This window comes from Monodon monoceros, unplaced genomic scaffold (assembly GCF_005190385.1).
Source record: "Monodon monoceros isolate NGI ecotype Baffin Bay Population unplaced genomic scaffold, NGI_Narwhal_1 Super_Scaffold_19, whole genome shotgun sequence".
Classification (NCBI taxonomy): domain Eukaryota; kingdom Metazoa; phylum Chordata; class Mammalia; order Artiodactyla; family Monodontidae; genus Monodon; species Monodon monoceros.
Genome location: NW_021703775.1, coordinates 420505 through 437000, shown reverse-complemented (window position 1 = coordinate 437000; position 16496 = coordinate 420505). Strand labels below are relative to the sequence as shown.

The 16496-nt window shown below is 61.7% G+C and overlaps 1 protein-coding gene across 2 annotated transcripts; it reads right to left on the bottom strand.

Moving 5' to 3' along the window:
* Positions 1–703: 703 nt before the first annotated feature.
* EDAR (ectodysplasin A receptor) lies at positions 704–16034 on the bottom strand. Of its 2 annotated transcripts, none has more exons than XM_029232297.1 (11): positions 15984–16034; positions 15365–15487; positions 14829–15010; positions 11002–11087; positions 6057–6143; positions 4666–4794; positions 4507–4581; positions 4317–4389; positions 3523–3682; positions 2663–2723; positions 704–1026 (listed from the first exon to the last, which is right to left on the bottom strand). In XM_029232297.1, the coding sequence occupies exons 1-11, from the start codon at positions 16032–16034 to the stop codon at positions 704–706; spliced, it is 1350 nt and encodes a 449-aa protein (XP_029088130.1). The 2 variants fall into 2 exon arrangements, with proteins under 2 accessions (XP_029088130.1, XP_029088131.1); XM_029232298.1 differs by having other exon boundaries at positions 4666–4791.
* Between the last annotated feature and the right edge of the window lie 462 nt (positions 16035–16496).

Sequence of the window (16496 nt, the reverse complement as noted above, 5' to 3'; positions counted from 1 at the left end):
TGGCCTGTGTCCCTGAGCACTGCTGCCCGCAGAGGGTGCCATCCGAGTGCGGATGAGAGCGAGAAACGGTGCAGGGACCCCGGCCCCCAGGCTGGACTCACGCAGCAGCGAGGTTGGCTGCAGCGGCCCTTGACCGGACGCCTTGCAGACCAGCGCGTGGGGCAGGTGGCAGGGGCTTCCGTGTGACCGGAAGGGCTGCAGGGAGACGGTGACCCAGGACCACGTGGGTGCTTCAGACCCACGCTGAGCCTGGAGCGGGAGGGCGTGGCGCAGGGCCTGACTCTTGCCGCTTTCCCAGCCTTGGAGCTGTGTTCCTCGTGGCGACGCCCGCCCACCTGCTTCATCTCCCAGAGGAAGCGCTCCCCTGCTCGGGTTGTGTGCCGTCTTCCAGGCGAACGTCTGTCTCTCCCGGGCTGTGAGCTCCCCGCAGCCAGGGACCAGAGGCTTCACAAGTCTGTCCTCCCGGCACTGCTGGTGCACACGGGTGGCGCCGACCGTGTCCGCGGAGGAGGGAGTGGCGGGTGGGATGCACGGATGCGCACAGACTTCACTGGGGCTGGTGAGGCCGGCGGGTTGGCATGTCCACGTGGGTTTCTGTCTTTGGTTAGACCAGGAGACGGGCCTGTTTCCTCCCGTTTCTCGGACCAGCAAGGCGTCCCTGGTGCACGGGAGGCAGCCCAGCCACGGGGTCCGTGGGCCCTGCTCAGGACGCGGGGGGCGGCGGGGCGGCGGGCGGCGGGATCCCCGCCCACTCCAGGATGTCTGCGCACAGGGACTCCACGGCGTCCAGCCGCTCGATCTGCACCAGCTTGGTGAGCAGCTCCGGGATGCTGTAGCCGGCCGTGCTGATGCGGTCAAAGAGCTGCAGGCCGTCCGTCATGCCCCCGATCTCGTCCCGCTTGAGCCCGAAGCTCTCGGCCAGGTGGCGCCACGTCTTCACCACAGCCTTCTCTGAGTTGTACGTGGCGCTGAGCATCCGGCTGGTCTTCTCCAGGCAGTCGAACGGCAGCTCCGTGGGGCTGAGGCCTGCGCGACAAAGGGCCACAGTCAGAGATCGACAGAAGCGCGGCACCTTCGAAAAGGCTTTCTAGACTCTTTTTTAAAACTGTAAAATAAAACACAAATGCAGAAAACCACACAGAATATATGCTTAAGGCAAACAACTCCTGGGACACTGCCAGCCACACGCGAAGCCCCTCCATTCCCCTGATCCAAGCAGCCCTCTAGGACGCCCTCTAGGACATGGTGGGCCATCACCAATGCCTTTGATACGGGCCACTCTTAGTCAGATGCCCCTGCCGGTATCAGGTCCCTTTATGGGGACCACAGTCACCTTCATGAAAGGTGCTCCAAGGACAGCCTGGCGTGGGTGTCACCTGAGCCAAGTCACTGCCAAGTCAGTGGCCTAGCATTTCTCAGACCCCACTGTACGTCAGACTCGGCCAGAGGCACTTAAAAAAGAACGTGTTTCCACTTCTGGAAGATGCAGTAGACGTGCTCTTCCCTCTTCCTCCTGGTAGCACAGCTGAAGACCCGGGACACACCCACAAGCACAGACAAAACGCCTGTCAAAAGCCTGCTCTCTCAGCAAGAAGAAAACACTCGGACAGTGACTGCCCTCTTACAGCCAGACACACAGAACAGCCCTGGTCCCACTCCCTCCAAGGCCAGCAAAGCTGAGTGGGAGCCTGGGCGTCCACTCCCAGGAGGCCGTAGCACCAGGTGTGTCGGCAGGGCCAGGTGGGGACAGGGGCTTGCTCCTCACCGGCTGGTAACAAGCCTCCCTGCCCCCGTGGGGTTGGTGGAGACCACTCGGAAGAGCAGATGCCCACCCGCACCCCCACGGGTGTCAGCGAAGGCCGAGTGGGAACCCGCGCGTCCACGGCCACCTGGCGGTGACAAGGGGTGCCCCTCCCCCGCCCAGGTGTGTCAGAGGAAGCCAGCTGCACAGAAGCTTCAAGTAAGACCCTGAGTCTCAGAACATCACATAAAACTGTTCAGGTTTCCATAGAAACTCACTCATCATGACCAAGAACCAGGAAGATCTCAAATGAGTGAAAAAAGACAATCAGTAAACGCCGACACTGAGATAACAAGAGATGTTGGGGCATCGGACAAAGATTTTAGAGAGGCCGCGATAAAAGTGCTTCAACAAGTAATTACAAACATACTGACACTTGAAACAGGTAAGAAAAAATAGAAAGGCTAACAAAAGAAAGTATAAAGAACCAAACGGAGGCTTCCCTAGTGGCGCAGTGGTTGAGAATCTGCCTGCCGATGTGGGGGACGTGGGTTTGTGCCTCGGTCCGGGAAGATCCCACATGCCGCGGAGCGGCTGGGCCCGTGAGCCATGGCCGCTGAGCCTGCGCGTCCGGAGCCTGTGCTCCGCAACGGGAGAGGCCACAACAGTGAGAGGCCCGCGTACCGCAAAAAAAAAAAAAAAAAGAACCAAATGGAAATGTTAGAACTGAAAGATGTAATAACCAAGATTAAAAGCCCAGTAGATATGGCAGAATAAAGAGGAAAGAATTAGTGAACTGGATAGCGGAATAGAAATTACCTACCTGAACAAGAGAGAGAAACTGAAAGACCCAAGAGCCAAACCCAGCCAGATGGCCAGAGAGGGTCCCCAGGAATAAGTGCCCCCTGGCCCTCCGCTTACCTTCCACAACGCCACACACGTTGGCATACACGTCCAGTATTTTCTTCCTTCGACTCTGAATCTACGAAAAAAGGTGAGTATTAAGTTTCAGAAAGCGAGAAAACGGCAGCAAAGCACCTAATTCTCCACCTCAGTGTTGGTGGGCAGCCGCCTTCCCGATTTCCCATCAGAAACGCTGAACCGCGGCCTGGCAGGAACGGCTGTCAGATTCACAGAAGGAAGCCTCTCCCCTGGGTCACCCAGCTCTGGCGCCCTCCTTGCTCACAGGGCCTTCTTGGGCTCCACTAGACATTCAGACTCAAAGACGACCAGAGGCCACGTCTGGCCTCGGTCTGTATGGCAGGACGGACCTGGGGGCCCCAGCCTGCAGGGGGGTTCCTGCAGGCACGGAGCCGTTTGGCGCTCTCCAGAGCGGGCGGCTCGGGGTGCACACGTGGCCCTCGGAGCCACCATCTCTTGGGACGACCCCACAGGCCCCCTCCAAGGGTCAATGAGCTGGGCAGCCAGGGCGCATCCTTGTCGAGAGTGACCCCGAGGCTGCACCTCGGCCCCCGCGGCGCCCGGCCGTTCTCTGGGCGGCAGGCGCGTGTGCGCATGTGTCTTGTCCGGGTGGGTATATTCCAGTACGTTTACAAAGGATGTGTTGTCCTGTGCTGTTCCAAATCATTTAAACTTTCTCCTCTTGGTTTGTTGTTTTCCCTTTTCTTCTATAAAGCTGCATAATAAGGGAACTAACTTTTCTGTCCTTAACGCCTCCTTTTGAGCCTGCCTTCTGGCGGGGCTCGTGGGAGGAGCCCCCGGACTCAGCAGCGCCCGCTCAGTGGCAGGCGGTGTGTTTGGGGGCCGGGCGTGGGCCTCACCCCGGCCGCCTTGGTGGCGGTGGACGGCTTCTCCCTGGCCAGGTGGACCAGCGACAGCAGGCACAGCTCTGAGGGGCCCTGCCCGTCGGGGGCCAGCTCCTCGTCGCTGTCCAGGCTCCGGTTCAGCAGCTGCTCCTCCTCCGAGGAGGCGTCGTTCTCACTACGGAGACAGGGTTAGGGTTAAAGGCGCCCGGGCTGGCTGGCCTCACCTGCTGCCCCAGCAGTGGGGACCGTGGGCGCCGGCAGCTGTCCCCGCTGTGCCGAGCGGCTCTGGGCACGGGCCTCGAGACGGATAGACACTGCTCTGGGTCCTCCCCACCTCCCGGCCGTCCACACCCGAGTCTCCACCGAGCAGACGGGGTCCCGGGCCGGCGCCGCACCCCGCAGACGCCTGGAGTTGCTGGAAACAAAGCTGAACACAGCCTGCGCCCGGGGACCCCCTCCGACGGGGGTGGGGCGGGGGGCTTCGGGACCCCCCACGGGGGGCAGGGGGGCTCATGTCACCCCCCTGCCCCCGCCCAGGCCGCGGCCCTAGTCACGCTCCCGAAATCACTCCAAGCAGACGAAGAACCACATTCTTCCGCATAGGCACCCTGCTCGCCTCCTGTGGTTTGGCTGAAGATCGATTTAAAAACAGCCCTGTGTCCTAGCAAGTGGGTCACGGAAGCGAAGCCCCGCCGCGGCGCCACGTGGAGGGGCAGGACACGGAGCCCGGCGGGGCAGCCTAGCGCCCCTTCCCGCTCGCACCCCCGAGGGCCCGCCCGCCGCGCCCTGGGCTGCTGTGCCCGACTCACCTCTTGGCCGACTTCGCCGGAGCTGCCGTCAGCTTCTCGAATTCGTCCTGTTCGGAGAACATCACCACGCTGTCTGTGGGGACGGGAGCGAGTTGGGGAGGTGTCAGCGTCCGGCCTCCCCAGAGGGGCGCGCGCGCCCGGCCCTCAGCTCACGCCCTCCCGGGCGCCCGGCCCAGGGGCTGCCCCCCACCTGGGGCCGCTTTCTTCTCCTCCTCCTGGCTCACAGGGGTTTCCGGGCTCTTCACGGGGGCGCTGGGGCAGCAGGCTGCGGGTACAGAGGGGGTGGGCGGCCGGCTCGCGTCGGGGGGAGCGGTGGGGGGGGGGGGGGCGCGGGGCACGGGGGCGGCACCTGGGGCGGGAGGCCTGGCCTTCAGGATGTAGAACATGAGGATGAGGACGAGGGCGACGGCCATGGTGAAGATGGTGGACATGGCGATGACCAGGGCCGTGGCCAGGTGTCCTTGGCCCGAGAGCTCTGCTGCGGTCGGGAGAGAAGGCCGTGACTCGGGGCTCAGGCCGCCCTGCGAGGCCGCGGACCCGGTGAGCAGTGGCCCTGCCGCTGACCCTCCAGGGGACCCTCGGGATCCAAAACGCTGGCTTCGTCTGAGAAACAAGCGCTAAAAGTCCGCTCCGGCCGTCACGTCGGACCACCCGTCCGGCCCCCTTGCTGGCCAGTGGCGGCGGATGCCCAGGTTGCTCCCGGGTGTTTGCTCTCGGTTCTACTTCTTTGGGGACCCAGCAGGTGGGTGTGGAGAGAAGGGGGCCCACGAGCTAAACTGTCCTGAAGACAGTTCAATCCAAGATTTTTCCCAGCAAGAGCCGGGGTGGAAGCGTCGCCTCCGAGGGCCGAGACTTGATCCCCGGTGTGGCTCCAGCTTCTCCTGCAGCCTCGGGCTCCGTGTGCCCAGGGCCCAGGCAGAGGCGTGCCCAGGCTGCCACGCACGTCCTCTGCTCGTCTCCCCGAAAAGGGGAGACCGGTCCTAATTCTCTGAGGGAACCAAGCAGGACCCGCTCTCCCGAAGCAGGACCCAGGTACCCAGGCCCCCGGCCCCCAGAGGGAGGCCGGCCCCTCTTTGTTAAAAGGCACTAGAGCCGGTAGCCAGGCGCTGCCCCTCCGGGTGGGGTGCATCTGGGTGGTCCTCGTGTTTTCCTTTCCTCTGTGCTGGTGCCACCTCCGTCCTGGAGGAAGTGAGGTCCAGAACTTCAGCTAAGTTCCTGCCTCGGTGCTCCGTGTGAATGCAGGGGTCAGGCTGGTGGGCCGTGCGCCCTGGGATTCTGAGACGTGGGCCCGGAACGTGCTTCCCAACCGGGCAGCACGGGAACAAGCCCCAGTCTTGCTCTGAGAGACACCAAGGCCAGGGTCCTGCAGCCCCCCAGCCTTGAGGACTTGGGGGTGAAGCACAGTTACTGGAAACAAGTATTAAAGTGTCGGGTGGGCAGGTTCACTTGAAAGCCAGCAAGGCTCCCCTGAGTCAGGCCCAAAGCCCCGGGGGCTGGCCTCCCCTCCGGCTCCCTGCTGCGTACGCCTGAGTCACCAGCGTGGTCCAAGGGGCCCCGGCACCCGTGGAGGGATCGGCTCACCTCCTTGCAGAGAACGTTGCTAACTTCCAGCAGCCAGGGCCCGAGCGCGACTGACACGCAAGGGGAGTGATCCGAGGTGGAGAAGGCCCCGTTCTGATGACCTTCCTGTCCCCCCTCACTCTCGGCCACCCCTTGGGGCCGGCACCCTCGCCGCCTTACCTTTGTGGACGAGCTGGGACGGGGCCAGGGTGCTACTGCCGGGCGTGCGCGGGAAGCTGGCAGGGACTCCCGAGACGGCTCCCACACCTGTGGGGACGGCGGTGACAATGGGTCCCTCGAAAGGACCCGGCTGCCCCAGCCTTGGAGACGGAGCACAGGCTGCAGGCTGAGCGCCCCCGGCCCCAGGGATCCAGAATTCTCATGAGGAAGGGGCTGGGCCGGGGGCCCTTCACCTCTTAGAGCTCATGACAACCCTACAGAGTGCCCGGACCTCGCCGGCGGTGTTGCTCCCTACGTGGGACACACGGGTTCACAGCTGCTCAATCCGAGGGATTCAGACTCGGTCTCCACGAGCACCCGTGAGGAGGAGAGAAGCAGGTGTGTGCACGCGTGTTTGGGGGGAGACACCTGAGGGATTCCTTCCATTGCATCGAACAGGGACGTTCTTGTAATACTTTTTCTAGTTATAAAACGAATACAGGCTCGTGATTTAACATCTGGAAAATATCAGAACCCAAGAAAGAAGGGAAAGGATCACCCATAGCCTCACGGTCTAAAGTTGACATTTTGATGTATTTCCCTCTAGAATTTTCCTCTGATAACGTTTTCGAAACAGTTGTGACTGAACGGTTTAAGAACAGAGATGAGGTTTCCTTCCCTCAAAACTGCGGAGCACAAACCTGGCTCCTTCGTGAACGGTGTCGCAGAGTCTGGTTCTGGGGTCGGCTGAGTCAGCAGCGGTTTGTCCTGTTAAATCGCCCGGACGGTAGAACTTCCTTGGGTCAGACTGAGCTTTGTGATTCGTAAAGAGGACCACGTTTTAATACGTTTCCTCCTGTCTGGCTTCTGTCTCTCCCGGTCCGGGGTCATTCGCGGCTCGGGTTTGCCTGAGTGGGGACAGGTGCGCAAGGCCCCCGTGTCCACAGCCGGCCGTCCTGGCCCTGCAGAACCTGGGCAGCTCTGGAGGTGGGCGGGTGGAGAGGGTGGAGGCTGGGCAGGACAGGCAGTGAGGGACTGGCCCCGAGTGACCGCACTTCTGTTTGTTTGGAGACCCTCGCTGGGAGGAGGGGGGAGGACACGTGGTCCCCGCAGCCCGACCGGGCCGCTGTCCCCCTGGGCGGCCTCCCTCATCTGTAAAACACTGCCGGCTGCTCAGGTGTCCCAGGACCAGAGGCGCCTCCGCTGGAGATTTCGGCTCCTGCAGCCCAGGGCCTTCACCCCTATGAGCTGCCGACCTTTGCCCTTTGCCCTCTGCCCTCTGCACACGGCGGGGCAGCCCCTTCCCCACGCCAGGCTCATGCCCGCGGTCCCCGCCACTGCCAACTGCTGGCCCTCGGGTGAGTCCTAGCTTTCCCGCTGAGAGGCGTGCGGGAGGCCGCGGTGGGTCTTCACATCCTCTCCCAGGTGGGCTCCTGAGTGCGTCCAGGGCCTAGAGGGACGTCCCTCGGCCTTTCCCCCACCCACCAATGTCCGACACATCTCGTGACTGAAGCGAGATTTAACCGGCATTGATTTCGCCATCTCTCCTGGGGTGGGGGGCAGCGTCAAGCACCACCCGGTTTCCTTTCAAAAGCAAATAGGTTGCTGGGAACCAGGCCATCTGTCTAAGGGGCTTGAGGCAGCTGAAGCCGCGTCTCAGGAAGACAAATCCCCGTGGGCTCTGCGTGTGGGTGTTTGTAGTCTCCGTCTGTTCCTGTCCCTCTCTGCTGGGCTTGCCCATGCGGCTGGTGACGGGCTTGGGGACACAGACGCGCCCAGGCCTGTGGTCTAGAGAGAGATAGCCAGAGCTGCCTGCGGCTGGACTTACGAGATGCCTCTGCCCCCCGACGGGAGGGGCTGGCACACAGTGACCACATCCCCTGCCCCGCAGGTGCCCCGCCCCCGCCGGGTGGCAGCTGGGCCTCTGCCCTGATTCATGACACCCCCAGGGGCCTCCAGCTGGTGTCACCTGCACAGCCCTGGGATCCTCGCTGATCTCCAGTGGATCAGACGGACTGTTCTGGGCACACTGAGGGGTGGGGAGGCTGCGTGGCCGGTGGGCATCTCTGTGGGCGGGCGCCCTCGGGACAGCGCCACCGGGACCCTGCACAGCCGAGTCTCTGAGTCCCCGTCCCAGGCTCTGCTCTGGTCCCACGAGGACTGACTCGGCACCAGCACCAGTATTTGGTGTCGAGAGGTTTCTGTCCATCCAGCACGTGCCTCCCGGGCTGGCTCCTGAGACGAGAATGCTCCTCGGGATTGGGTGGTCGGCGGGTCCGTCCCTCCACCCACAAGGGAGCAAAGAGGAGGCGTTTTGTAACCGGGGTGAGGCGAGGCAGGAGACCCCAGAGGAGAGCAGGCGGGTCTGGGTCCGGGTCCGGGTCTGCGCGGCCCTCCGCTGGGTGGGGGTCGTGCTCTGGGGACTGAGCACCGAGCACGTGGCTTAATGTGGCCGCACCTCCACACCGGGGTTGGGGGGCGCGGGCGACCGGAGTTTCTGCGGCCCTTGGTCTGTTAATCCACAAGCTGTGGATACTCCGGTTTGTATCAGAGTCCGGCTGGGATCCTCCATGTAGGGCACAGTTTGGATTTTTAGGGACGATTTATGGACTCGTACGGCTTCACGGGGTGGCCCCGGTGCAGAGGCTGGGGTAGCGGCAGAGCACCAGGGCCTGGCTGCTCTCAGGGGACGCAGCTTGGACCCCACTGGAGCTGCGACAGGAGCAGGCGACGGGTGTGCGCCCTCCCAGCTGAGAAACTCTGCCTTAAGAAACAGCTGGAATCCTGCCGCTGGGGCCAAGGCTTCACCTTCGCGTGGCAGCACTGCTGGGCAGAGAGCTGGCCCTGGACCGGGCGCCTCGGGCACCTTTGTCCCTACCATGCTGGATGGGGGTCGGGGTGTCCCCCTGACAGACGAGGAAACTGGGGCACAAAGTCAAGGACCTTTCCAGGAGTGGAAACTCATCGCGAGGCTCCGCCGTGCAGAGAGGCCTCTTTCTTCAACGGCGGGCACTGCGCGCAGGGAGGGGGCACACCCAGGGCTCGGCCTGCAGGACGGCTTCCCGCGGCCTGGCCTGGCTGGGCTGCTCCAGCACTGAGACGTGGGGCCTGTGTCACACGCTGCCCTGAGGTCCGTGCCATGCTCTTTGATGTGGTCTGTAGGGTCCACTGTCCAGCAACCTGGGGTGTCAAGGGGCTGGCTTCACGGGGGTCCAGCCCAGGCGATCACATCCAACCAAAGGCTGGAGGCAAGGGGCTCTGGGCTCCCGACCGGTGGGACCCAGGCATCCAGCCGGTGACTCCGGGGACCTGACCAACTCCTGGCTTTTCCAGGATGGGGCTGCTGGCAGCCCCGTGAGTTGGTCACTATGAGCCTTTCTGGCCCTGTCTGCTGACCCCTGAGCAGAAGCCCCAGATAAAAGGTTGGCACAGAGGAAGGTGCAGACCCCAGAGGTGGAGCCCACCCTGGAGACCCCCTACCCAGCAGGCTCCACTCCCCACGTAAGCCCACAAAGCCTCTTGGCTGCATCTCCCCATTTCCCAGAGGGACAAACAGAGGTCAGGTGACTTTCAAGGTTGCACAGCAGGACTCCGGGTCCCCTGACTCTCAGCTTCCCTTCCTTGCTGGCCTCCTTCAGGGCTGGATCCTGCGAACCCACTGGGGGCCGCTCTTGAGATAAGCAGTTAATTACGGGCTGGGGGCCGGGGGTTACGCGCTCATTGTCGAAGTCTGCTGGATTCGGGGACTCTGCTGTCTTTCCCCGTGTTGGAGGAGAGGAGGGGCTGCTTCCCGGGCTGAGAGCTCTCCGGCTTCGGGGTGGCTAGCGGGGTCGCCCCCGGACGAGGACACAGGCCCCGTGAGCTTTCAGATGAAGGCCCATGGGGAAGAGCTGCACGAATCCCAGGTTCCACAGCAAAGAGCTTTTTCTCAGTAGGTGGGGGAGTGTCTGCCGTCTTCCCAGATAGGACTTCATCCCAAAGCCCCCTGGGATTGACCTGTTTAGATTCCCCAGCAGAAGCCACAGACGTGGCAGCCCAGGCCTCTGGCCCTCCTCTAATTTGTGAATTAATTAGCATCGGGCTGGGTGGGAAAGCTCAGCTTTAAAGACGTGCCAACTGTCCTTGCCAGGTTCATCTACTTAAGGACTCTGGATGGGAGGGAATGCCCTCCCACTGCCCAAGGCATCTCCTCCAGCCGATCCCAAGGGCAGGAGCCCTCCTCCCCTTCCTCCTGGTGCTTTCAGGAGGCAGGCCCTTGTTCTAGTCTCCCTGACAAGATGTTAGAAAGCGGGGTGGGCAGGGCCCCAGTGCAGACCCTCAAGCTCTCTGGAATGGGAGCGGGGCCGCACGCAGCCCAGGACCAGACCCCCACTTCCCTCCCGGCCGTCCCGTCGTCCATCCGTCCATCTGTCCCACCTTGTTCGTGTCTCTCCCGACCACAGACCTGAGAGGCCACACACCGCCTTCTCTGAAGCAGAGATTCCTGGCCCTTCCTCGTAAATGGACGCCCGAGAACATCAAACCAAAATTAAAGCAGGAAAGAAGCAGCCCGAGGTGAGATTCTAAACTTGAGAGGCTGTTTACGGCACGTGCGTTGTGATCGATCCTCATATTCCCTTGGCCTCGTCTGGTTTATAAAACACATGTGAGAACTCACAACTGCTGAGCCCTTTGCAGCATTCAACAAAACACCTCGGCATTGTGGGTGTTTGCAAAGATCGTGAGAGATGGATGGTCCACGTTACGGATGAGAAAACTGAGGCTCACAGAGGTCCTGCACTGGTGCTGACCTGCATCTGACTCGTGGTTCTGCCACTGCAACCCTGCCCCGCCTCATGGACCTGCAGCCTGCCGCCGGCGCAGATCATCTCTGTGCCCTCACGGTCACGAGCCAGGGTGGGAAGCTCCCGCGTAACGCGAGGTATCGGAGCTGAGCCGGGACCACTGCCGGGGCGCAGACACTCACATTCCTTGGTGTTGGGGGGCGCCAGCAGGCAGGAGTAGCAGACCATGCCGTAGATGTTCCGAGGCCTGTTCTCCAACATGTAGTAGCTGCGGGGCAGACAGAAGACAAAGCAGACAGGTGAGCAGGCGTGAGCACGGCGCGTGCTGACCACCCGGCATGCCCGCCACCAAAGCCGGACACGGGGGAGGGCGGGCAGGTCCCTCGGAGGAGGAGTACCCCGGCAGCACGGGCACAGCCTGCAGCCTGGCGGCATTACGGGCAGGGGTGTCTAGGTGAGACCCTCCCCCGCCCTGGCCCTCCTCCGTCTTCCTGGCACACAGGCCCCTGCTGGGGAGGCTGTCTGAGCTGTGCCCCAGCCTGACAAGGCTCCTGGGCCCAGCGGTGTGATGAGCTGAAGGCCCAGTGAGAAGCAGGTTCTCAGGGTTTCTAGCATGTTCCTCCAGGAGCTGTCAGGGGCCTCCTCCTAACTGGGCCTGCATTCAACCCATCGCTGGTCTCTAGCACCTGCTGCGCACCGAAATTTTCAGAAACGTTTTTCTCTTCGGGGCTCACTCGCCCTGTCCTGGGCGGGATGGGGCTGTGAGGATGCAGCTCAGCTGCTTCATTTCCCTCCACCCGAAGCTGGCTGTTCCCTTAGGGCCCCGCGGCCCTCTGTCTCTGTGTAAAGGTCAGACTGCCCACACTCTGGTCTACACTGTGACCTTCCCCAGTTCTGTTTTCTGTTTGCTCCTGTTCTTCAAGGGCTGATTAAGGTGAGGGGCCCAAGACAAGACTCAATTCATACGGGGCCTCTGGAATCTTCTTCCAAGTCGACGGGGTGTAGCTTCTCCCCAAGGACCTCCTCCGCTCGGGGATCCTAGGCTAGCGGACGCTCCCTTGCCCTCCCCCCGTGCTGGCGGGCAGAAGCCACCATGAACTTCACCCCATCCTCCCTCTGTCCTAGGAGGCCTGGCAGGGAGTGGCCGCGGCCAGCGGGAGCTTGTCGTGGGGAAGCAGTGAAATCCAGCCTCTCTGCGTGCTTTGTTCCCCGGCCTCCTGCACAGCCTTTCTCACAGGAAAGCCCGTGGACGGCTCCTTGTGCAGCCGGGGCCTGGCCTCCCGCTGACACACAGCGCCTGCCAAAGCACAGGCAGGGACACGGCCACGCAGATCCCAGGATGCACTCGCAGGGCTGAGCTGGGTCGGAGCGGCCAGGGCGAGCCTCACCCCCCCCGCTTCCTGCCCTACGAAGTGGAATCATGGGAGGAGCCCATCCAGATGACGAATGTGCAGGTGACTCCGAGGTCGGACCTGAGCTCCACACCTGTCTCCATCCACGTGTTAGGTGTCCTGGTCTGGACACTAGGACCGCCTCGAATTCCACACACCCCTCCTCCATCTCCCCTCCACCTCCTGCAGCCACATCCCAGCAAGAGGCATCACCGCCCTCACGGCTGGCTGGGCAGGCGTCCCACACGACCCGGTCTGCAGCTCCGTCACCAGGATCTTCCAGCTGCTCTAAAGGTTTCCTCTGCCTCTGCTCCCGCCCGCTCCCACGACTCCCCTGCCTGGTCCCGGCTCTGTCTCTTCCCCAAGCGGCCGGGTTCCTTGTTCTGGCCGCAGCCCGACAGCACCCTACGTGGCCGCGAAGTCCGCAGGGGACCTGCAGCGGCACCAAGTGAAGACTTGCCATCCCTGCCCCCTGCTCATCCCCACAGCCTTGCCTGCACCTTCCGCTTGGCCACAGGGACCACAGCCCCACGGCCCCTTGTACTTTGTCTTGAGCATCTGCCTCAGACAGTCCTGTCCTCTTCTTGGCCCCCGTCCCCCGCCACTAAGGAGGGTCCTTCCTGGACCCCTAGACGACTGGGCATACCTGCCCTCACCGATTTTCCACTGCAAAGAGAGGAACAAAGTTCTCCTCTTTGTCTCACTACTACCCACCTGGTGGGCTCTCAAGTCAGAGGTTTACGAAAGTAAGTACAGGAGCTGCTACGCTAGGTTGTGCCTGTCAGTTCCGATTCTCACACCCGGAAGCTCTCAAAGTAAGTTGAGGTTTTGCAAAGAGCATTATTTTCTTCCCGAGGTGAGCAAGGCCAGGTGTGCAAGCTTTTCCTTGGCACAGCTGTAGTTAATCCTCGAAACTGCGTTTCTCTCGTGAATTATGTGTCTGCACCAATAAAAACCAGTCAAGGCAAAGACCTAGGAAGTGTATGTTACGAGGGACTGATTCCAGCCACCTAAGGTCAAGGTCCTACTGAAGTTCTCTTGTTCGGGCAGTGTCTGCACAAAGTCCTCAGCAATGCTTGTGTCACTGGTGGGAAAACCTCAATTCTACTTCTTCCGATATGTTCGTTTTGGTGGGCACAGGGCAACACAATAACCTCCACAACTAAATGAAAGGCTGGCAGCCATAGAACTTTTATTCTTATCAAACTTTCTAAAGGAACAGACTACTATCCTCCCTGGGTGTAGCTACCTGTTTTTTTGCAAATTGAGAAATAATGTTCCCCTGCTTCCTTTACCCGTTTGACAAATATGTTTGGATCATACTCTGTGTCAGGGATGGGGATGCGGGCCTAGCAGGCAGATACATGGCCATGCAGGTCTGCAGCTCAGGAGGCGGGTCTGAACCGAAGGCCGAAAGCTGCAGAGACTCGGGGTGGGGATGGTCACCAGCAGGGGGATGGCGGAGGAAATAGATGCTTCCCAGCATAAATTTGAACTAAGGTTAATTTCTGCAAGCTTAAAATATCTCCCTCATCTTAAAGAGTTTTTCACTTTCAATCTGTCTCTAACTTGGAGGGTCTTTGTGCACTTCCCTTTTTTTATAGACTAACGTCCACTGCTCTTGTTTGCACATAGTCTTCTTATTTTCTATCTCCTCTTAATTCAATACAGTGATTCCAGGTGGGAGGGGCGGGCGGATAACAAGTGACAAGCCGGCTGCGAAATATGTTCGTTTGTTCACACTGCTGCTGCTATGACCACCGCCATCATCGCCTCCATCATCACCATGACCACTGCCATCATCACTGTGTCCGTCAACATCACCTGCATCACCGCCACGACCACTGCCATCACCTCCATCATCACTTCTATCACCTTCGTCATTACCATGACCACCGCCATCATCACTGTGTCCGTCAACACCACCTCCATCACCACCCTGACCACCACCCTGACCTCCATCACTTCTATCACCACCACCTGCATCACCTCCATGACCTCTACCATTGTCACCACCACCAGTGGCCTTCACCACTGCTCTCAGTCTCTATCTGCAGCCCTTGTGAGCACAGGTTGTGTGACCACCAGAGGGAGGTAGTCACTGGGTGTCAGGGTTGTACTTTCCTTCTCCCAAGGGGAACTTACTCCTGTCTTGTCTAAGAAGGAAGACTCTGTCTTTTAGGCTAATTGTGCTTTCACTTTGCTTTTTTGGGAAGACTTTTGACACATAAAAGAATTGTGGTGGAATTACAGGCACCATATGTCTCAAATATTTCTATTAGTAGCTTTTTACACTAAGTTTTTTCCAGAATACTAAAAATACCAAAAATAATACATTGGTATGGAATCTTGGTTTCCTTTCCTCCAGAGCATTCCACATGTGTTGACTCATTGAAAGTATTCAACAGATCTCCTTGATTTGAGAGCTCAGAGGTGCTATGATGACGATGTCCACTTAGGGACACACACGCGGAGCCTGGGTGGGCGGCCCATCCTGGGGAAGGTGGAGGGAGGGACCCCGACCCTGGACATGTGCGCCCCGCTGATCCGCAGGCCTGGCTGCCTGCCGTGGGACCCGGGGCGGCAGAGGAGGTGGGGCGGGGCGGCCCTGAGCTCACCCGGGCAGGCAGGGCCCACACTCGGCGTCGTGCTCCGTGTCCCCCGGCGTCAGCACCGTGGCCCGGAAGAAGCCCTCGCAGTCCTTGTGGCGCCGGCAGATCTGGTAGCCGCCCTTGGAGAACTTCTCCGCGGGGCAGGGGACGCAGCCGTAGTCCTCGTCTCTGGTGCCGTAGCCGCAGGACTGGCCGGGGACAGGGACACAGGTGAGTCAGCGGCCGCGCCCGCCATGACCCGATGGTGGTCCCTCTGAGCCCTCCTGCCCCGCGGCGCCCGGCCCCACGCTGCCGCTCCCGCCGGGTCCCGGATAAACTCAAGCCGGTGGAGCTGCAGGCCTGGGCGCCCGACTCTCGGGGCTGCGCGAGGACCCCAAATACCGCAGCCGCGTTGGGGCTCCCGGACCTGAGATCACGGCGTGGAGCTCGTCCGGAGGAGGAGAGGCCGCGTCCAGGCCGCCAGCCACGCGGGGCAGGACGCCGCCCCTCCCCCGCGCCTGCGCTTCTTACACTTCCGGGGCGGGCGCGGCGCGGGGTCTTACCAGGTAGGGCTCCTCCCCCGGCCCGCACGGGGGACACTCGTGGCACAGACCCGCGGTCTGGTTGTAGAACTCGTTCTCGCCGCAGGTGGCGTCCTCCGCTCCAGCCCAGCATGCCAGGGACGCCTGCCTCGAGGAAGGGTCTCCTTTGGCCTCCACGCGCCCTGGGAGACGCCCCCCAACTCGGGCTCGGCTTCCGGAGGTTGTGGCGGAAGGACCTGGCGGGGCCCTGCGGCCCCTGGCGCTGATTTGGCGACTTCGGTAATGACCAGGCAGCCCCCGCCCTGCTGTCATAGGCTCCATCCCAAACGCTCCACCCCAGGAGCTCCCCCGACTACCCTCCCCACGGCCCTCGACTCCTGGGGAGCCCGGGGGCTTGGCTTCCCCCGCTCCGTGGCTGCAGGAGCGGAGAGCACGCGGCCGGCGAGGGGAGCTCCGAGCAGCGGCCACCTCGGGCCCGGGGCCAGTCCGGGCTTTGCTGGCGCCTTGGAGAGCGCAGTGAAGGGGGTGTGTGATCGTCCGTGTCGCTGCCACACAAACAGGCCAAGAAGGACACGGCTGGTGAAGGGCACGGCCGGGTGGAGCTCCCACTGGAACTTACCCAGGTGCCCTGGCCACTTACCACCAGGATGGGCAGCCAGGCCATCCGTGTGCCGCCTCTCCTGTGGGCCATTCTCTCCCGAGGGGTCACCTGAAAGACACACTTCATCTGTGCGGGGGCTGCAGGCGAGGGCTGCTCCAGGACCCCAGCCCCGCCCAGCCCCACCTTCACTGCCCCCCGGGTCTGAGGGCCTCCCGGCAGGCGCAGCAGAAATGAATACGCCCTAAAAGAAAAGGCAGGTTTTAAGCTGAGCCCCAGGCCCCTTGGACGGCCTCCACCCACGGCCCCCGTAGTATCGTGCCCTCCCGGGGAAAGAGCTCCAGAGACGAAGGACCAGAGCCCACTGAGGGCAGATGCACAAGCCCAGGGTAATGGCCACTCTCCTGCTCGGAGGGTCTGAAGAAGCAGGTCCTGATCCCCCAGCCGCGGGGGCGCCCTGAGAGAGGTCAGAACCCAGACCACCCATTGCCCCCGCCTCCTGCCGCCCCTGCCCGATGTGAGCTTCCTCCCTGGCACCCGTTGGAGCCATTCAGA